At 56.5% G+C, this 20,597-nt stretch overlaps 4 protein-coding genes across 5 annotated transcripts; 1 reads left to right on the forward strand and 3 right to left on the reverse strand.

Moving 5' to 3' along the window:
• Positions 1–6: 6 nt before the first annotated feature.
• PCOTH (prostate and testis expressed opposite C1QTNF9B and MIPEP) lies at positions 7–4,220 on the reverse strand (the record flags this gene model as incomplete). Its single annotated transcript, XM_042837204.1, has 7 exons — positions 4,037–4,220; positions 3,575–3,687; positions 2,908–3,061; positions 1,235–2,026; positions 1,068–1,157; positions 577–864; positions 7–71 (listed from the first exon to the last, which is right to left on the reverse strand). Coding segments are annotated over exons 1-7 (1,674 nt in total), but the record flags the coding sequence as incomplete, so codon positions are not given.
• A 6,073-nt stretch (positions 4,221–10,293) lies between these two features.
• LTB4R (leukotriene B4 receptor) lies at positions 10,294–11,940 on the forward strand. Of its 2 annotated transcripts, none has more exons than XM_042837206.1 (2): positions 10,294–10,359; positions 10,836–11,940. In XM_042837206.1, coding segments are annotated over exons 1-2 (1,107 nt in total). In that variant the 5' UTR covers positions 10,294–10,357. The 2 variants fall into 2 exon arrangements, with proteins under 2 accessions (XP_042693140.1, XP_042693141.1); XM_042837207.1 differs by having other exon boundaries at positions 10,312–10,372.
• Positions 11,941–12,531: 591 nt separating this feature from the next.
• LOC122170405 (T-cell surface glycoprotein CD1b-3-like) lies at positions 12,532–15,168 on the reverse strand. Its single transcript, XM_042837203.1, has 6 exons — positions 15,087–15,168; positions 14,518–14,796; positions 13,775–14,056; positions 13,402–13,686; positions 13,229–13,322; positions 12,532–13,157 (listed from the first exon to the last, which is right to left on the reverse strand). The coding sequence occupies exons 1-6, from the start codon at positions 15,145–15,147 to the stop codon at positions 13,112–13,114; spliced, it is 1,047 nt and encodes a 348-aa protein (XP_042693137.1). The 5' UTR covers positions 15,148–15,168; the 3' UTR covers positions 12,532–13,111.
• A 1,210-nt stretch (positions 15,169–16,378) lies between these two features.
• Positions 16,379–18,761, reverse strand: LOC122170407 (antigen-presenting glycoprotein CD1d-like). The gene is made up of 6 exons (XM_042837205.1): positions 18,696–18,761; positions 18,261–18,509; positions 17,138–17,419; positions 16,766–17,050; positions 16,589–16,679; positions 16,379–16,514 (listed from the first exon to the last, which is right to left on the reverse strand). The coding sequence occupies exons 1-6, from the start codon at positions 18,754–18,756 to the stop codon at positions 16,379–16,381; spliced, it is 1,104 nt and encodes a 367-aa protein (XP_042693139.1). The 5' UTR covers positions 18,757–18,761.
• Between the last annotated feature and the right edge of the window lie 1,836 nt (positions 18,762–20,597).

The raw sequence follows: 20,597 nt of genomic DNA on the forward strand, positions 1-20,597 counted from the left end.
GCTGACGTGCGATGCCGTCACCTCACCCAGGCGTGGTGGAGAAGGTGATTCTTCCTTTGGTTTTGCTGAAGCTTTAACACAACAAAATACACATAGAAGAAAGACGTCCTTTCCCTTATGCACTCATTTGTGCTATTGTTTATCTATTTATATGTGCATCCAGTCATCTATAGCCGGTACTCACTCAGCACAGAAAGCTATATAACTTTCTTTCTCCATATTTTCCCCTCCATTCTCATCTACTTAATTATCTTTTTTGCTAGCTAATCCAGACTGTCATAAATCCACTATTGTTTACTTTTTTTCCCATCCATTCACGCACTCATTTTCTCCACTCATCCAAAAATCCATTTTTGCATCTATTCAGTAGGCACCCTCTGTCCCACCTATCCATCTACCTACAACCAACACATGGGCCACTCACACCCTCATCCAGCTTTCCATCCTTTCAGCTCTCCAGCCCTCAGACCCTGCACACAGTCATTCACAGCATCAAATCAAGGGGCAAGATTTGTTCCTTTGTCTCCCAAGTTTGAAGTTTGAAGTGATCCAAAGGGGGGCTCACAGTAGCCTCACCTGTGACAGCATCAGTGGAGATGAAACCAATGCGCTTCCGCCCCCACACCCCATACAGGTTGAATTTGTAGCGGCGGGACGGCAACAGCCCGTGCACGGTCACTGTGCGCGACCCACCGTCCACCGCAAGTGCCTGTGGCTGGCCTTGTGCATCCCTGTACTGCACCGTGAAGGAGTCAAAGGAGCCCTCCAGGACACTCCATTCCAGCTGGATGGAGCTTGGAGTCACGTGGGAGACTGTGAGCATGCCTAGGTGGGGCCGCTGTGGTGGTTCCTCCTCTGATGGTGCTGGAACGGTCATGTCAAGATGCAAGGTATAAATATCTATGCATCCATCTAACCTGCATTCAACATTCAGTCTGTCCTTCCATTCATCCCCTTATTCACTCCTCCATCCACCCATCTCACCATCCAAACATCCAACCACATCAACCTGGATACCAAGTGCTGGTGAACATCTGAGTTACCCCATTGCCACCATCTGGGGTTACCTGCTTTGGCCATGGCCCCCTGGGGCTCAGTCCCCTCCATCTCATAGAGGTTCTTCCATTCTGGTGGAGGCTCACTGGTGCCACCCAGCCCTGCAACCCGAAGAGTAGCGTGGAGTTTTTGGATGCCATCAAGCAACGCTGTCCCCATCCCCACCCCTGTCACCTACCTGCAGTCACCAGGGAAGTGTAGGACTTGGAGACACGTCCCCGCACCACACCGTGCACCTCCACCCGGTATGTGGCCCCTGGCACCAGCCCTGGCACCCGGGCCACTGTGGTGTCCCCTGGCACCCTCATCTCCCCCTCATCCCCCTCCGGCTCCTCCAGCAGCTGGTAGCGGATCACTATGGTCTCCGCATGACCCCGCAGCCCATCCAAATCCACCAGGGCCTCACCAGCAGCTCCTGGCAACACCTGAGGTTTGGGGTGGGGGTTCTGCTGGAGGTGGCGGAGGAATTGATGACGCAGCAAGGCCGGGCTGCGGCGAAGCAGGTAGGAGAGGATGGCACGGGCCACTGCAGGCACTGTCTGGTTGCCTCGGAGTGGAAAATCCGTGGCCCGGAGGTGGCTTTCAAGGCGCTGCAGCAAGGATCCATTGTAGGAAGAAAGCTTGACCCCCAGCTCATGCAGGGATGGGACATTTGGGAGCACTGGGGACACAGGGGATGCTGGGGATAGTGGGGACTGTGGGGATGCTGGGGACCATTGAGATGTAGGTGACCTCGGGGACACTGGGGACTCTGGAGACAATGGGGATTCCAGGGAAGTTGGTGCTGCTGAGGACTCCGGGGACACTGGAGACCTCAGGGATGCTGGTGACCCCAAGGACCCCAGGGAGACTGGGGACCGTGGGGATGCTGGAGACCCTCGGGCTGATGGTGATGCTGGGGCCACTGGAGATGCCAGAAATGTAGGGGTCCCCCGTAGCCCCCCTTGGTTGGGCAGAGACTGGGCAAGCACTGTGAAAACAGAAGGGATCCAGGTCACTAGCCTGTCCCCAAAATCCCTCATCTGCCACAGCCCAGGGACACAGGGATGGATGGACACAGGAACAGAGGAGGACAAACAGATGCCTAAGGACAGACTGTGGACATTGGACACTGGGGAACCATAGGGAGTGCCTGGAGACATCCAGACTCACGGGCGCAGACAGATAGAGACAGAGGGACACACAGGGAAGCATCAGGATATGTAGAGACACGTGGACCCATGGGGATGCATGGGGATATTCTGGGGTCACACAGACCTGAAGGGACACAAGGCCCCAAGTGAACAGATGAGCCCATGGGACACACAGCCCCATGGAGATACATTCAGATGGACAGGCTCAGGAAGACATATGGACCCACAGGGACAGACTGCTGACACACAGAGCTCTGCAAGACAGACAGATGCATGTGGACCCTCAGAGCCATGGGAACAATAAAGACACATGAGGACAGACAGAGGCTGCAAACACCACCCATCTCCGCTCCCATTCCAGTACCCATCCCTGCCCCATGACTGCCTATAATCGTACCCCACGCCTGTTCCTTCCTCCATCTCTTTAGCTGCGACATTCCCATCCCTGTTCCCATTCCATCTTCACTCCCACGCTTGTCCCCACTTCAATCATCCCTGTCCCCACCTCAGACCCCACGCCCACGATGTCCCCACCCCGTGCTTGCGTTATTCCTGTCCCCATGCCTGTCCTTGTGCTATGCTCATTCCCATCTCTGTGCTGAATGCTGTCTCCATACATGTTGCCCCCTCGCAATGTCATCCCTGCCCCCATTTTTGTGCCCACACCATCCCATGCCCCTTCTGTCCCCATGCCTGTCCCACAGCAGATGGCACATACAGGTGCGGACACGCAAGGTGCCCGGTGCCCCGAGGTGCTGCTCCCGCTGGGCCTGGATGAAGATCTCAAAAGCTTGTCCAGGTGTCAGCCCTGTCACTTCAAAGGTGACAGCTGAACTAGGCAGCTCGTGGGTGGTCAGTGCTGCTGGTTCATCCTGGGGACAAAGGACACATCAAAGACACACTGAAGACTCCATGTGGGACCTCTTCCTGAACCAGGCAGGTGGCCACAGTCAATGGCTTCTCCTAGAGCTGGGAGATGACTCAGGGACACATGGGGACACATCACTGCCTCCATGCTGGGCAGCAGAGGAGTGGCCACAGGTGTGACAGAGGATGTGCTGGAGACAAGCAGCAGATGGGTGACACCACCACGACTAATCCTCAGCACAAGGGACACAGTGGGGAGATGTCTCCACTCCTGAGCCATGCTGCAATGGTGTGAACTGGCCTCTGTCATGGTCTGAAGACAATAGGCACATTGGAGACATGCTGGGGACACAATGAGGACACTTTAGAGATGCCCCCAAATGGGGCAGAAGTCGATGACCATGGACACCAGCCCATCCTGGGGACAAGTTTCACACTGCAGACACAATGGAGCCACCACACTGGGACATCACTGTGCTGAGGATGCGTCCTCATTCCCATCCCCGTCTCCAGCTCACCATGGGGATGACTGCCACCTCATAGCCATCCACAGGCTTGGCTGGCCGCGGCCAGGTCACACGGAAGGACGTCTGGTTGCGCGCAGCCAGGCGCAGCGTCACTGAGGGGATCTCTGCAGGGAAAGAGCCCAGATGGGAGGTGGCCCCACAGGAACACTTCTGAGCCCTACAGGATGAGGCAGCCACAGCTTGGGGACACCCTCAGAACACCACAGGACAGTAGGTCAAAGGAATGAAGACAATATGGGGACACGGAGGGAGTTTCCAAGGAACAAAAGTGCCCAAGCCATGGGAACACCAGGACACTCAGGGCACTGGAGGGATCTGGGACAACTGAAAGCACTGGGATGGGGACACTGGGAGAGCACTGAAGGACAGCAGAGGAAACTGGGGGACAGACAAGGATACTTGGAAGCGGCATCAGGACCAGATGCCAAGGGAGCAGCAGGCTTGGTGACATACCGAGGGTGCAGTGGGGCCCACCACGGCCAGGGGGGCAGATGGGAGTCGCACAGAATGGTCCTGTGAAGCCCTCAAAGCAGTGGCAGCGGCCAGCCCGGCAACGTCCCTGGTCACTGCAGTCGAAGGGACAGCGGGGTGCGGGACACGGGAGACCATCCCCGGCCTCCCCCATGCGGCACCCACAGCAGCCCCCTGCCCCAGGGGTGTCACACAGCCTCCGCGCTGCTGTGCTCCCTGTGGGGTTGAGCAGGGTCCTCGTGAGCCACACACCTCCCTTTGACTTCTCCATGTCTCCCCATATGTCCCTCACACACCCCCGCAGCTCATTATGTCTCACATGCACTCCTGTGTCCTCCACGTCCCAATGTCCTCCCCATGTCCTACACTGTTCCCTTGTCCACATCACCCATGTTCCCCCCGTTACTCTCCATCATCCTACATTCCACATTTCCCTGCATCCCCTCATCCCCTTGTCCTCCCATCCACATCCCCTACATAGCTCCTACGTCCCTATCCCCATGCTCCCTGCCGCGTCCCTCATGTCCCCACTGTCCCCCCACATCCCTCAAACAGCCCCATACATCTCATATCTCCGAAGTCTTCCCATATCTCCCATTCTCCCCAACACATCCCCCATATCCCTGATCCCCACACCCTCCACGTCCCCATCTCCCCCCTCCTCGCCCCCATACCAGTGCCAGCCTGGGGCCCCAGGCTGTCCCCGCACTGTCCCTGCAGCGCCCGCACTTCTCCCTCCAGTGCCCGCAGCCGTCCCAGCACCGCCTCCAGCACCTCTGCCCCACAGGAGAGCTCCGGGGGGACAGGGGGAGGACCGGGGGATGTTCCCGCATTCCCTTGCGCTCTCCGAAGTGCCAGCGCCAGCAGCAGCAGCGGCAGCCCCGGGGTCATGATCCTGCAGGGAGGGGACGGATGCCAGCGGCACAGGGACCCCCCAGGGGACACACAAAGGTCTCGGACACCGTGGGGTGGGGTTACACCCACCTCACACCCCCGGTGTCACTCTTCCCCCCCCCCCCCCCCCCCCCCGACTCCGAGGGTCCCATACAGAGCTGGGGCTGTGGGGTAGCACCAGTGCTGCCAGCTACACCCCAGTGATCCCAGTTCCCACTGCCTCCAGTAGCTTCACACACCACCCTTCAGAATATATGAACTCCAGTAACCATCAGCAGCCCTGCCCAGCAACACCAATACCACAGGGAACACAAATAACGTCAGGAATTCCAATAACACCACTGCACAATAATTCTACTGACACTACCACCACCAGTAGCACCAGTGAGACCGACAACATCAGCAATGCTGGCAACACCAGCAATTGGCACCAGCATGCCAATTTCTCCAGTAATTCCAGTGACACCAGCAACTCCAGTAATGCCAGCAGCACCAGCAAGACAAACCATCCAGCAACTTCAATAATTCCAGCCACTGCAGCAGCACCAGTAACCCCAGCAACCCCAGTAACTCCAGCAGCACCAGCAGCTCCAGCAGCTCCAGTAATCCCACCAGCTGCACTAACTCTAATAACTCCGGTAACTTCAGCAACTCCAGCAGCACCAGTAGCACCAGCCAGCTCCTCCAGTAACCCCAGCAGCCCCGTAACGCAGCAATGCTGCAGCCCCATCCCCACCCCTCCTTCCCCCCATCTCCCCAGTACTGTCCCAGTGCTGGAGCTGCTCCCAGGGGTCAGGATGTGACCTGTGGGTGGGGCCTGGAACTGGACCAGTTGGGTTCAGGTGAGCCCAACTGCACCCAATTGGGTCTGGCTGGTTTGGTTCAACCCAGTGTGGCTTGGCTCAGCTCAGCTCAGTTCTGCTCACCTCAGCCCTGTTCAGCCCAATTGGGTTCTGTTAGGTTCTGCTGGGCCAGGCCCGGCGGCAGCAGCGCGGCACTGAGGGCTCCGGGGCGGCTCCGGCCCTTTCATAGCCCTGGGCCGGGCGCAGGGCCAGCGCTGAGCTCATGGCGTGGCCACGGCACCTGTGGGCTGCACAGCAGGCAGCTCCAGGACACAGCGGCCAGCAGCAGAGCAGAATGTGGCCGAGGAGGGGCACGATGTCCTCACATCGGCCACACGCTGAGCATCGGGGGATGTAGGGACCACCTCCCCATGGAGCGAAGGGAAGCAGACTCCCCCCCCCCCCCCCGCAGGGCCCTCCGCCCTGGGGTGAGCAGAACCGGGCGGACCCAGAGGGGGCCACGATGTGTTTACAGGCAGCGGTCGCTGCGGCAACCAAACATCTGGGCGGCGCAGCCAGATGTGGGGTCCAGCTGCCATAGCAGAGCAGTGACACAACGCGTGGGGGAGCGCGGGGGGGGCTGCAGCCCGGAGCACTCCCAGTGACCCAGCACTGCCTGTCCTGGTGATTCCAGTGATCCCAGTAACACAGCATGGCCCATCCCAGTGCTCCCAGTATCTCAGCGCCACCTGTCTTAATCGTACCAGTAACCGAACACTGCCTGCACCAATGATCCCAGTAACACAGCACAGCCACAGCTGGTGCCCCCAGGAACCCCAGCTCTGCCTGACCCACAGCTTCCAGCATTCCCTGCCACCTGTCCTGTGGTTCCCAGCTACCACAGTGCTACCTGTTCCAGTAATCCCAGTGCTCCCAGTAACCACAGTGCTACCTGTTCCATTAGTCCCAGTGCTCCCATTAAGTCAGTGCCACCTGCTGCACAGCTCCCAGTAACCACAATGCTGCTTGCCTCATATCCCCCAATGCTCTCAGTAAAAACAGAACCCACTACAATTTGGGGGTAGACTCACTATGGGTTGGCTGTGGGGCCAGGCTATGAAACTATATTGCAGGGGTTTGCTATGGGGCAGAGCCTTGAGGCTGTGGGGCTGTGCCATAGGACCATGCTGCGTGACAGTGCCATATGGGGCCATAGGGCTGAGCCACAGACAGGGCCGGGTGGGGCCATGACTCAGCCTGGCCCTGCACTCCCCCCCCTGCTTTTCTCCCCCCCCCCGCCCCCCCCCCACTTCCTCCCCCCTCCTGGGCTGTTGTTGTTGCTGTGGGACACGGGGTGGGGAGTACAGGCTCGGCAGGGATCCACTGTGTGGGGGTTGGAGGCACCCAGACACCCACATCCCCATGGGGAAGTGTGAGATGGGGTCCCTGGGTGTTGGGCCCCCCAGTGTAGGAGTTACAGGGCAGAGCTGGGGAAGGGAGGAGGCGGATGCTTGGGGTCCCCAGGGCCTCGGGGGGAGGGGCAGAGCCCACGGGGTGGGAGAAACGGCCGCCAGGGTTCACTGGCTCGTGATCGTGTTTTGCTCTTTGCCTCCGGCTGGGCGGACCCAACCCGGGGGGGGCTGCGGGATACATGTGGGGCTGAGACATGGGACACGTGCAGGGTTGACGAGCACGCGTAGGGCGGGGGGGGCGGGGTGCGTGGTGTGCATAACAAGTAGGGGTCAGGAGGTGACCCTAAACGTGGCCCCGCAGCTCTCTCCCTCCATGACCTCAACACAGCAGCACACAGAGCCCTTTGGTGCCACAGGGAACACGTGGGGCCATAAGGGGCAGGAGAGAAGCAGGTGACACAGCAAACCAGCAGGAGCCACGCTATCCTGAATGGACCCTGCTGCTTCCATACCACCTGCCCTCCCCATCTCAAGCCCCCATCCTGTCCCTGTCCCCTTTCCTAATCCCCACAGATCCTATAGTGGGGTAGCAAAGTTCTAGCCAAGTTCTGAAGCAAACAAGGACAAGCCCAAACAAAGCAGCCATGGACACAGAAATGAAGGAAGAAAAATAGCTCACTTTCAAAAGGTCTCAGGTAGGCAGAGATCTCCAGCAAAATGGCCTCCCCTCCACTGCCAGCCCTTAAATGAGGACTGAGAAGGAGTGGATTCTGGCTCCATCCCTCCCAGGCACTCAGGTGCATTGCATACACCTGAGCTCCCCTGGTTGGCCCCACCTTCCCACCCTCCCAGTGATTGAGGTGCTCAATCACTGCTTCAAGCCCTGACTTAGCATTGCCATTACACGCTATAACATCCCAATGACAGAATGGTGACACCTCAAAGCCACTCTGGGTGCCCCTCATATGCCTTGGGGGCACCCCTGCGTGTGGTGGTGACATCCTGGGCATCCTTCTGGACACCTCTGGGACCCCAACATGCTTCAGCTCTCCCAATTCCTCCATGATTGTCCTCACTGAGACCCACACAGACAGCCATTACCTCTGTTAAGACACAGTTATGAGTGGGAGGAGTTGAAAGGAATGTGTTGTTTTAAGCTGTCAGATAAGGAGTCAAAGGGAAAATGGAACAGCTACATCACTTGGCTCAGGAGGTGAAGCAGAACAGCCGGGCTGAATGCTGACCGCACTGACACGACTGTTCGTGCTGTTTGTATTTTTGCCTATCATGACAATTTTGTGGTGGTTTCTGGGATTCCGGAAAATTATGTCAGATGTCCCAACGCATCATGGTGATGAAAAGCAGCAGCAGGGAATCTTTCCTTGAACTGACAAATACGCAAAAATGTGAGGAGAAATTCCATAGGGGGAAACTTGTGGTTGGCCACAGCAGTGACGGTGCAGCAATACAAGGACAAGAGTGTAAAAACCAGAACACAAGTATGTGTAACAGCACCACAAAAAGGAAGTGAGACTTAATTATATAAGCCTAATCAATGTGATAGAACACACAGTGCTGTGTGAAATCCTGCATGATACTGCAGGATAGCTAATGAGCTGTCACCTGGCTGTGCACACCAAGGGACTGACGTAAGGAAGAGCAACCAGGGAGCAATTCTCAAAGCAATGCCTGTTTGTCACCTTTATGCAGCTCTGCGTGTGCTTGCTTTGTGCCTTACTGCCTGGCATCTCATCCCTGCGCTTGGAATAATACAGGACCTGACTCAGAATGTTCCAGGTTTATGTCACCGAGACTCGCTGAGGGACAACAAGGGTTAAACTGTACAGGCTGGCCTTAAAAAGGGCTGTGGGGGAGGAGGAGAGGTCCCAGCAAAATCCGTGCAGCCTCCTTGTATCCACAGGGGGTGGGATGGATGTTCACACTGAAGGACTGGGTGCTGAGGGCCTCTGTTTAAAACACTGAAACATGAAATATTTCTCTCTGCAAATCGTAATCGCAGAGTGAGTGATCAGCGTGCATTTTTCATCTGGGAGCCAGAAATTGGTTCTGGCAGTTTGGCACACAATGTTTTGTTCCGTTTGCATGGGACATCCTAGCTGAATTGCTTGTTGTATTAATCATTAAAACTTGTGCTTCTGTATTTAAAACATTTGGCCGAATACTTTTAAGGTCTAATTGGAATTAAGATGAGCTGTTATTATTCAGCAGCAGTTTTCCACAGGCTGCTGGTCAGTCCTGACTCCAAGAATGCCCAGGGCAACTCCTTTCCTTTCCTCTGCTCTCAGGGGTTTGTCCTCAGATTAACTCCCCTTTGCTTTTATTTCTGTTCCCCGTTCCTGTTTAATTCTGACACCAATTTCTCTTGGTCCTTCCAAACTTCTGAGCCCGCTCCTTGCTGGGGAGGGACATGCTGTATTTTTGCAGCAGTTTATCTGTTACAATCCTGTCTGTGACACCATTTATATTTTTCTGTTGGGTAACATCTGATCCTCAGGCCTATGGCTTTGGAGCTGGGGGGGGGCATCAGCAGAGAGCAAAAATGGCTGTTTTTGTCTTGATACTTTTTGTCAGTCACAGCATTGTAGGAATTGGGTGGGAGATACAAAGTTGAGTGCTGTTGTCAGAGAACTCCAGTCCTACTTCTCTTGGTGTGGTGGTAGACTGGGGGAAGGTGTCCTTCAGCAAGCTGGGTAACAGATCTTTGTCTTGCTTGGGATTGTGCCTCATCACGCAATCATCTATGGGATTCCCAGTTTTCAGGCTATGATTCATCTGTTGGGATAGGAAGGTGGAGGGAGGAATGAAGGAAGGAAGAAGGTGCATTAGCCATACGTGTTAGCAGGCACATAGAAGACCATCCCTGTGCCCTCCATGCTATCTCGATATGCTCCTACCAACCCCACAGCCAGGCAATATCCTCCTGGAGGACACTTTGGAGGATCTCATTACCTGTTGGCAGTGCCATCAGAGCTTTTACGCTCTCCTGTCTCCACTCAGGCAGGGGAAAATTAAGGTCTGCAGTCACTCCTCATATGCCCCCTTCCTGCCTGTGGTTTCCCTGCCTTCTTCCTCTTGCGTGAGTGTTTCCTTCCTGGTGCTGAGCGGAAGGGAAGTAGCACCTAGTGTTCGTGGTCAGTGTTGACAACGGGGGCACCGAGGACCCATCACCCTTGCCAGGGTCTCTGTGAAAGGATATGTGAGTCCCTGAGGTAGTGGGGGAAGGCTGGAAGGGCAGGGCCGTTGGTGAGGGTCACCTGGGACAACTGGGAGGGATAGATGGACAGCTGGGAGGTCTTCAGGATCTGTAAGATTTGTGGGATGGGATCAGTGGCAAGGCTGGAAGGGGACCAAGAGGTTTTTGGAACTAGAAAGTCTGGGTGAAAAATTGGGATGCCTAAGGGATCATCTGCGAGGTTTGTGGGAAAACTTGATTCATGTGGTTGGTGCACTGGGAAGTCTGGGGGACAGCTTTGAGGTCTGGAGAATGCCAAGATAAGGAGGAAGAGGTGAGAGTAGCAAAGGAAGAAGAGACCTCAGAGAATGGGGGGAAGGAAGGAAGGATGATGGGACAGACAAGGAAGGGCAGTATTGGAGGGGAGGGATGGGGAGACTGAGCAAAGGAGGTAGGCATGAGTCTGCTCTGCAGGATGCTGGTTACCCCTCTCCCCACAGGTCTCCTGCCATGTCCACACCTCCTTCCAATGTGACTGTCTCTGCAATCCCCAATGCAGCACTGGGACTGACCCTGCTGTCACTGGCAATGGTCATAGGGCTGCCAGGCAACGCGTTTGTGCTGTGGAGCTATATCGTCACCCGTCGCCGCAGCATCCCCATGGTGCTGGTGGCCCATCTGGCCCTGGCTGATGTGGCCACACTGCTCACTGGCCCTGTTTACATCCAATTCCTCAGCAGTGGCCGCTGGAACCTGGGCCCAGCCGCGTGCCGTGGTTGCAACTACATCTGTGCAGCCGCCATGTACACCAGCGTCTTCCTCATCGCACTGCTCGGCCTGCATCGCTGCCTGGTGGTGTCCCGACCATCAGCTGCAGTGCTGGCAGGTGACCGTGCCACCCAGCTGGCCCACGGGGCTGCTGCCGTCACTTGGCTGGTGGCCTTGGTGCTGGCCACCCCTTCTATTGCTTTCCGGCACGTGGAGAACGGGATGTGCAAGCGGAAACACAGTTCCAGCGCTTGGCTGGTGACCCACAACCTGCTGGAGACAGGGCTGGGCTGGGCTGTGCCACTGGTCGCCGTGGCCGTTGGTTATGGGCTGCTGCTGCGGCGGCTGCGGCGGACGCGATTGGCACGGCGGGGCCGCACGCTGCGGTTGGTGGCTGCCGTGGTGGTCGCCTTTGCCGTCACCTGGGGACCCTACCATGTCGGGAGCTTGTTGGAAGTGGTGGTGGAGCTGCAGAGGTGCAGTGAGACTCTAAGAAAGGTTGCCAAGGCCATCCGGCCACCAGCCACTGCGCTGGCATTCCTCAGCAGTGCCCTAAATCCGCTGCTCTATGCCTGCGCCGGACGGGGACTGTGTCGCACTGCTGGGGCTGCACTCCTGCCTCGGCTCCTAGAGGGCTCCACAGCCTCCAGCAGTGCCCGTAGGACTGTCACCCATCGGGCCAGAAGCTCGCGGGGACAGCGGGAGAATGGAGGCAAGGAGGTGGCCAGGGAGGATGTGGGGATGGGGGATGGGAGGACAGTGGCAGAGGGAACCGTGACAGGTGATGAGGGGACGGTGCTGGAAAGCACTGAGATGGGGGACAGTGGGAGGGTGTGATGGACGGAAAGGCTTTTGGATGGATGTTGTCATTATATTGTGGGGTGGCATGGGGAGGGGTCCCTGGAGTCCTCTAGGGTTGCATTGGGGATTCCCAGGGGTAACTGTGGGAGCTTTAGGGGAGGGTGGCCTTTAGGGGTTATTGGGAGAACTCAGGGGATATCGGGGAGTCTCAACATGTGGATCTCAGTGAGGACATTCAGGGAGGAACTGGGAGAGCTGAAGGATGTTTGGGGGCCCGGGGGTATCCTGAAGCATGCCTAGGATGTCACCACCACACACAGAGGTGTCCCCATGGCATATGACAGGTGTCCAGGGGACCATAGGGTGTCACCATTGTGTCACTGGGATGTCACAGCAGGGTCCCAGGAAATTCATCTGGAATGCCGTTGGAGTGTCCTCAGGGGTCTCTATGGAGTGTCATCATGGAGTCAAAGCTGTGTCATAGCTGATGGTGTCACTGCCTGATGGGGCCACATGTCCCTTTCCCTTGGCCACCTCATCCTTTGGTGACATCACTGGTGACTTCATACCCTCCCAATGGGCTCAGCCCTGCCTCCCAGAGTCAGTGATGGCAACACCTGTGCCTGTTTGTGTTTTTACAGGAAGAAAAAATAAAGTACATAACTTCACAGTTTTGCCTCATTCTTCCCCATTTTGCTGAGGGCCAACAAGGCAACCTCACCCAGAGCCACAGGATAGGGGACACAGGGGACAGCAGATGGATGTGGGGGCTGGGAAGAGAGACAGGGACAGAATGGGGGCGTGGGATGGGAAGGACAGGGCGCAGAAAAGGGACATTTTGGGATGTGAAAGGACATGGGCTGAAGAAGGGGTGCAGGGACAGGACTGGGGCTGTGAGGGGGGACATACAGTGGGTATAGGAGAAGGGATGAGGCGGGAGCACTGGGATGAGGAAGAGACACTGGGTCAAGGCTGGATACACAGTACAGGGTTAGGGGAAGAGAAGAGGGACACTTTGTCATAAGGCAATGAATTCCCCTAAACCATGGGGTCTGGGCTTGAGAACTGGGACGCCGCTTGGCTGTCTCTCCATGCTCTTCTGTGGTCTGCTCTGTCCCCTGCTGGTGCGGCACTGCTTTGTCACCACCATCGGTGCAGCTGGCTTGGAAATGGAGCAGGGAGTGAGGGTCTCAGTGCAGGGTGGGCATCAGATGAGGAGTGCCCGGGAATCCCTTCCAGACCCAGCGTGTTTCCTGCAAGAGGATACCACTGTGAGCCATGATGGATATTTTGGGGAGCTCAGACCCACAGCCAGAGCCCTCACCTATGCCTCCACCACCAAACTGCCCCGACGATGATGGCAGTGAGGAAAAGGATGGTGATGGTGATGACGATGGTGGAAGATGCACTGGGGTTTTCTTGAATGGGGAGAGAGCAGAGGATAGCCGTGAGCATGTGGCAGCTCCAGGCCACCCAAATCCCATCCCCATTCCCTACCCCAGAGGACGAGGAGGCTGCGGTCACCCAGGCTGCAGTGCTGCACGCGGCAGGCGTAGCTGTGCCCGTCCCGGGGGGACACCAGCAGGGTGCTGCGGAGCTGGTAGGTGAGGTCGGCGTTGGGTAACACAGCGCCGGTGCTCAGCGCCGGGCTCGGGGGCACCTCTCTGCCGTCCCGCAGCCAGGTGACGGTGATGGGCCGCGGGTAGAAGCTGGTGACACGGCAAACCAGCAGGAGCTGCCCTGGGCCGGCCGTGCGGGCAAAGACCACAGCGATGGGTGGCACTGGGGACAGCAGCAATGGGAGTTCAGTGTGAGCACAACTCAATCTGGGAGCAACAGGGTGGCTATCTGAGGGCCAAGGATCGCTCACCTTGTCTATCCAGATCTGTCCTCCCTTCCTTGTGCAGCATGAGGATGTAGTCTGGCAAGGAGGTGGAGAAGATGTGCTCCAGAAGCTCCGACACGGCGCGGAGGTCAGTGAGAGTGTTGCTCATCAGCTCAGCCAGCAGGGTGGACCTCCGGGGAACCCAGCGCTCCCCACTCAGGTCGTATGTCACCAGGTCTCTGCCACCTTCCCCAATGTTGACAAAGCTCCATCTTGTTCCGTTGGTGTAAAGCTTGCAGCCTGTGTGGATCTGGAAAACCAGTGGGTCTGCAAGGGGCAGAAGGGTATGTGAGCATGGGGACATGAAGATGGCTGGGGAGGTGTGGGCATGATGGGCACCGTGACCACATGAGCTGCCAAAGGAGAAGAGCCGAGCAGTGCAGGGTGGCAGCTCAAGCACTTTGTCCCGCAGAATGTCCCCCTGCAATATTTTCCTTCGTGTTTCCCCTTCCTTGATTCGTGCCAGGTGATTCCCATGGCCCTGTTAATTGTGGGAGCAGATCCTACATGTCCTCCATATCAGGGGAGCAGGATCAGGGGGCAGAAACCTCACAACGCATTTCAGTGCTCCACTGAAATCTCAGGAGACAGAGTGTTTCCCATCACCCTTTGGAGGCTGTCAGCCCCTGCCAAAAGACCCCACAACCCATCACATTTTGGAGGCTGTCAGACCCCTAGAAGATCCCACAAACTCTGTTGCTTGGTCTGCAGCTGTCCCTCCTACTCACAGTCCAACCCTGCCTTTGTAGCCATCTCATGCATGAACCGAATCGTATTGCGTATGCCGACCATGGAGAAGGACAGAATCTTCTTCACTTCACTCTTAGCCGTGGCCTCGTGGACCCATGGCCGGCAGATGTTTAAGTTCCAGGTGTGCGGATCCAGCACCACTATGGGCACATCTGCCAGCAGAGCCGTCCCAGTCAGTTCTGTGGAGCTGATGTTATCCAAGAGCAATGTGTAGAAGAGCTGGAAAAACTGTAATTCTTCAGGGGGAGGGCATGAGGCTGCAAGAAAGAGGGGAGTGAATGGTGGATGTACCCCATTGCCCAGGTGACCATCTCTGCTGTAGAAGGACATGCAGGGTGTCATGGCAAGAAGCTCATCCACATGATCCCCAGTCTAGAGGCAAGTGGGCATGGACAGGGGCCCCTTTGGGTGCTGTGAGGCTGGGGGCAGCCCCTCGGTGCTGGAGACTATTCCCATCACACAGGAAAAGGTCTCTTAGCCATGCCTCCCCACACACTGCTATAGGGTCCCATGATGATGGCTGGGTTGAGCAGGGGCTCCCACTTACTTTCTGCTTCTGCCCATGTCTCGTGGAGGAGAAGGAAGAGGAAGAGGCAGTGAGGCCACATCGTGCCTGCAGCGAAGGCAGTGCAGCGGGGATGGTGGGAAGAGGAAGTGCAGTGGGGTCCCAAAGGCTGCGCTCCACCAATGGGGCTGGCCAGTGAGGTTTCGGGGAGGGTCTAAGACGGGGGCTGAAGAAGCATATGAGGGAATGAGGCTGAACTTGTTTTCATTTGGATCACCGCGCAGCAACTGCACCCCTGTACTGGTGGCAGAGAGTGAGGACATTTGTGCCAATATTGGGGTGCTGCAGCATGTGATGGGTGCTGGGCAAAGGGTCATGGGGTGACCAGGAGCCCCCATCTCCCCCTAGCCAGCCACCCCCAGGCACAAACAGACATATTTCTCTTCCCCTTTCCTATGGGCCCCATGCTGGGGCCAAAGCAGAACTGAAACTCAGTCGAGGGGAAGTGCAGAGCCGGGGTGGATGGTTCCAGTGCTGTCCCTCCTGACTGCAATTGGTGTCCCTGAAGGGCTGTGGGGCTTCTGCCCACTCAGACCCCGGTGACACTGCGGTGACCCCAGAATGTGGAGTTTTGACTTCCCAGGTGAGGGCTGAGCCCCAGAGGCCCTCAGGTGCTCCCATGGTGCGTGTACCCTCTGGGCACCACTTCTCCTCACTCCCTCTTGGCTTTCCCTCGAGCCCCTTCCCTCTGCATGCCCCTTCCCAGCCCCGTTCTGCCCAGAGGTGCGCAGAGGCACTGCTGGGATCCACTGCTTTCAGAGCCGGAATTGTTCAGGAGCGCGGATGGGTTCCTCCCAGGGCTGAGATTGGGGTGCTGCCCCCATCATCTGGGAGCACCTCGCCCCACAGCACGGTTATGCCCACAGAGGAAGTACTTGTGGGCTGGGATTTCTGCACAACCTATGGGTCTAATTATTCATTTATTCCACGCTCCGTTTGCCTCAAACCTGCCTGTTTTCACCCAAATCCCACTCACACCCACATCTCCATGGTGAGCAAGGCAGTGTTTGAGCATCGCTTTCCTCTCGGAGCACAGTAGAGCTCAGTGCTGCTCAGCACTTCCAGCGCCGCTGGTGGGCGTCGCTGGAGGGGGAATTGGGCACAAATATCTCCGGAATAGGGTTAATAAAGGCGGTGGGTGGGCAATAAAATGCAGAAGGTGCCAATGGGAGGGCGCAGCTCGCTGCTCGTGGGCAGGTGGGTACCTTTATCAGGGCTGGGGGAGCTGCCGCGAGCACTGGGGCGCCTTCACGAGGTGCAGCGCTGAGAAGCACTCAACTGTGCCCCCTCCCCTCACCGGGCGTTCCGCGGCCGCAGCCCCCGTAGTGCCCCGCGGCTGTCCCATCCTGCGCTGCGCTCCGGTGCTCCTCCAGAGGGATGCTGCGCTCCTCGTCCAAGCGCTGCCGCTTCCTGCAACGGGAATGGGCGCTGCGGGGCGGGGCGGGGGTCTCTCGGAGGAGCAGCGGGGCAGGAGGTGCTCTCACCTGTATCTCCACACCAACACTGCGGCGACGGCGGCCGCAGCCAGCAGCAGGACCGCCCCGAGCCCAGCGCTCAGCCCCCGCTTGGAGTGCTCTGAGGAACACAGCCCGTCAGCTCTCTTGCTCCTCGTGCCGAGGGAACAGGGCTCGGGAGCCGCATCCCCGAGGGGGGCAACCTACCCCAGGGGACGAGGAGGCTGCGGTCACCCAGGCTGCAGTGCTGCACGCGGCAGGCGTAGCTGTGCCCGTCCCGGGGGGACACCAGCAGGGTGCTGCGGAGCTGGTAGGTGAGGTCGGCGTTGGGTAACACAGCGCCGGTGCTCAGCGCCGGGCTCGGGGGCACCTCTCTGCCGTCCCGCAGCCAGGTGACGGTGATGGGCCGCGGGTAGAAGCTGGTGACACGGCAAACCAGCAGGAGCTGCCCTGGGCCGGCCGTGCGGGCAAAGACCACAGCGATGGGTGGCACTGGGGGATGGAAACGAGGGGATTGCAGTGCGGCACGGCTCAGCCCCCACGTCTGGGGCGGATGTGGCAGCACCAGGATCAGCTCACCTTGTCTCTCCAGATCTGCTTTCCCGGCCTGGATGAAAATTCTCAGAATGGCCACACAGGTGTTGTTGAGGAGCACTTGGATCACCTCATTGAGAGTGCTGGCGTTCATCATCAGGTGCTCAGCTATGGCTGCCAACTGGTTATGTTGCATCTGATCCCAAGTGCCTTTGTCCAGGCAGAAACGGAGGAAATTCTGGCCCTCGTAAGCAATGTCTAAGAAGGTCCTGATGGTCCCGTTGGACTGGAGCTCACAGCCTATGGAGGACTGGAAGACAAAAGGGTCTGGGGGCAAGGGATATTGTGGTAGAGTTGGTATGTGGGATACTCAGCTCTGTGGCCACTTTGGGTCTCACTGAGTGTTGCCCCATGCCCAAAAACTCTGGTTCTCGTATCCAGTGTCAAAAAAAGGTCCTGGTGGTCCAAAGCTCAGTCAAGTGAATGTTTGTGTCCTGCAGCCACAGGCAGGACAAGGACATATTGTCCCAGCACTGTCACCTCCCGAGAACACCATTCTCTCGGTGCCCTGGGGAAAATGTATGAGTCCCCAAGGGGCTGCTGGGCTCTGGGGAATGGATCCAGTGCTGCACCAATGTCTCTTTGCACCCCATCCCCCTCCAAGCACAACCTATTCCTTCTGGGATGTTCCCTGCCATGGTGGTGACACGGGGACAGCCCATGCAGGGATGCCTAGCACCCAGTGACACTGAGTCAGACCCCGGGGAATGAGCACTGCACATCACTTCCCTTCTCTGGAACCACTCTACAGAGAAGTGGTGACGCTGAAGTGTCCCCAAGGGCCCAAATCTGGCACCTGTGGTCTGATTTCCTGCACAGCCCATCGAGGAGATGTCCAGCCCTGGAACTGTGATGTCTCTGTCCCTCCTGTCAGGGCTAGTGTCTGGAAGGACAGTAGAGAGCAGCCGGTGGGCTGGCAAGGATTGGCTGTAGTGTGGCTGCTGAGAGTACCCACTGTTCCCTCAGGTGACTGTAGGTCCCCAGTCTGCCCAGCAGATATGCATTGTTTATCATAGCCTGCCACAGTGTGATCACTGTTCCTTACTATACTGAAGCTTGATCTGTCCCAGAGGGGACTTCGGAAATGGGGTGGGGAAGGGACACGTACAGGGCACTGTGGTGTACATCTGCACCAGCTTGCTGAAATCTCTCACGTATGACTTGATGGAGCTCTCGATGACATCCCAGTCACCTTTCGGCAAGGATGGGCGCAGCCAGGGCCGGTAGTAGTGGATGTTCCCAGTGCGGCTGTCCAGAGACCCCATTTCCACGTCCCCCAAGAGTCCCAGTCCTCCCACAAGCACGGAGGTGCTGTTTTGGAAGGTGGCGAAATGGAGAAGCTTGAGCATGTGGGAGCCTGCAGGAGATGGGAAGAGAGCTGGGGGAAGTGTCCCCAGTTTTGTCATTGCTGATGGCTCCTTGGGGCCCCCCATAGCTCACCATCACCTCAGCTTCATTTACCCCCCAGCTTGACCACAGCCCCATAAGGGAGGATTTGTGAGATGAGAAGAAAGGGTTAGGGTAAGCCATGGTTAAAACTTACCCTCTGGCTTTGCCCAGGTCCCAGGGAAGAAGAACAGAAGGAGGATGGCATGGGGCTGCATGGTGTCTGCAGTGCAGCTCCTCACAGATGCAGCAGGATGATGAAGGGACTGCTCACTTCTCAAGGCAGCTCTCGCCTTGCTGGTGGCACTGGGTGGCCACAGCAGCCAATAGGTTCTGTGCTGAGGTTTTGGGGAGGTCCCTGAGGTGCCCTCTGCAGGGAGCTGGGCTGAGGTATTCAGGCTATGGGTCTGGAAGGATTCTTTCTGGCCCATGGCTGAACCGAAAAAACCTCAAGGGTTACCACATAGGGATGGCACAAGTGGTCTCCTCCTCTTGTAAGTCTGTCCCAGGAGCAATCCTGCCTGAGGTGACTTTGAGGTCAGTCTCCAGTGGGAGACCTCCAAAGACCAAGAGTCACTTGAAAGGAGCATGGGACCAGGAGACGCATCAGAATGGACTGCAGGGACAAGGAACACGAGGAGGCACACTGAGACCAGCCCACCAGCAGCACTCCACTGTCCTTCAGACACTAATGGCCCTGCTGAGAGAGACAGGGACATCACAATTTCAGATCTTAACATTACCTTTGTAATAATAACGTCATCAGACTTAGATGGTTAAGTTAGTCTAGTTTGATTTTTGCAAAACGCTGTTAATCGCCTTGCATATTCCCCATTACTATAAACAGAACCACCACATACATTTTTACAATTCAAAAACAATTCAAGCTTTACTTTTTGGCGTTTTTAAATTTTTTTTTTAATGCAAGAAAGGCATTTACTAAAAAAATAAACCCGAAACATTAAAAATATTAACAAGACAGTGTCTGAGAGAACATTAAGGTGGCCCTGTGCTCGCTGCTAACCTACCCTATCATTAGATGTGCCACATAGTGAGATTTTACTGCATCAACTAAAAAAAAAAAAAAAAAAAAAAAAAGCATGACAATATAAATTCGATCATTTCTTACAGATATTCATAAGCAGTTAACACAGGTTTCTTGAGTTTGGAGAATTGTTCCTTCTTTTTCTTTTTTTCTTCTTCTTTTTCTTCTTTTCTTCTTCTTCTTCTTTTTCTTACTCATTTGTTCTTCATTTCTACCCAATCCCCCCGTTTAACTTTGTGTTCGTCACTTGAAACCAGAATGGAGAAGCCCTTTCCGCGGTCTCTACTGCCACCGCGTGGCCAAAGTGAGGAACTGCACCGCGCTGTGACGAGGGGCGGAAGCGTTGTTGGCGGCTTTAGGGAGCTGAGAGGGATCAGAGGAGCTCCTGTAGCGCAATGTGCGCGCTGGCCACCTCAGACTCTCCTCCTTCCCCCGCTGATCTGTAGTGATCGGTGGTGCCCCGCGGAGCACCAGATTTTAGGTAACCAAATACTGAAGTATTTACATGATGGCCTTTAAACGTAAAACAAGTGAAATATCGATAAAAGAGCATGCGTAGTGTAGCGCCAAAGCTGCCACATGCGAACTAGTCTATCGAAACTGGCGCATGCGCACTGTTGTGCCAAAACCGGCGCATGCGTGTTGTAAAGCCGAAACTGGTGCATGCGCGCCCTCTTCAGCCAAAACAGCCGCATGCGCACAGCTGTACTAAAACCAGCGCATGCGCAATGTAATTCTAAAACTGGCGCATGCGTGTTGTAGCGCTAAAACTGGCGCATGCGTAATGCTGTGCTACAACTCACGCATGCGCACTGAAGGGCCAAGACTTGCGCATGCGTGCTGTAGAGCCGAAACTGGCGCATGCGCACAGCTTAGCTAAAACTAGCGCATGCGTGTTGTAGAGCTAAAACTGACGCATGCGTACTTCTCCGCTAAAAAATGGCGCATGCGCACAGCTGTGCTAAAACTGGCGCATGCGTGTTGTAGAGCTAAAACTGGCGCATGCGTACTGCT

The sequence above is a fragment of the Centrocercus urophasianus genome, unplaced genomic scaffold (genome assembly GCF_019232065.1).
Source record: "Centrocercus urophasianus isolate 14NV4802_14NV808 unplaced genomic scaffold, USGS_Curo_1.0 seq_699, whole genome shotgun sequence".
Taxonomy (NCBI): Eukaryota; Metazoa; Chordata; class Aves; order Galliformes; family Phasianidae; genus Centrocercus; species Centrocercus urophasianus.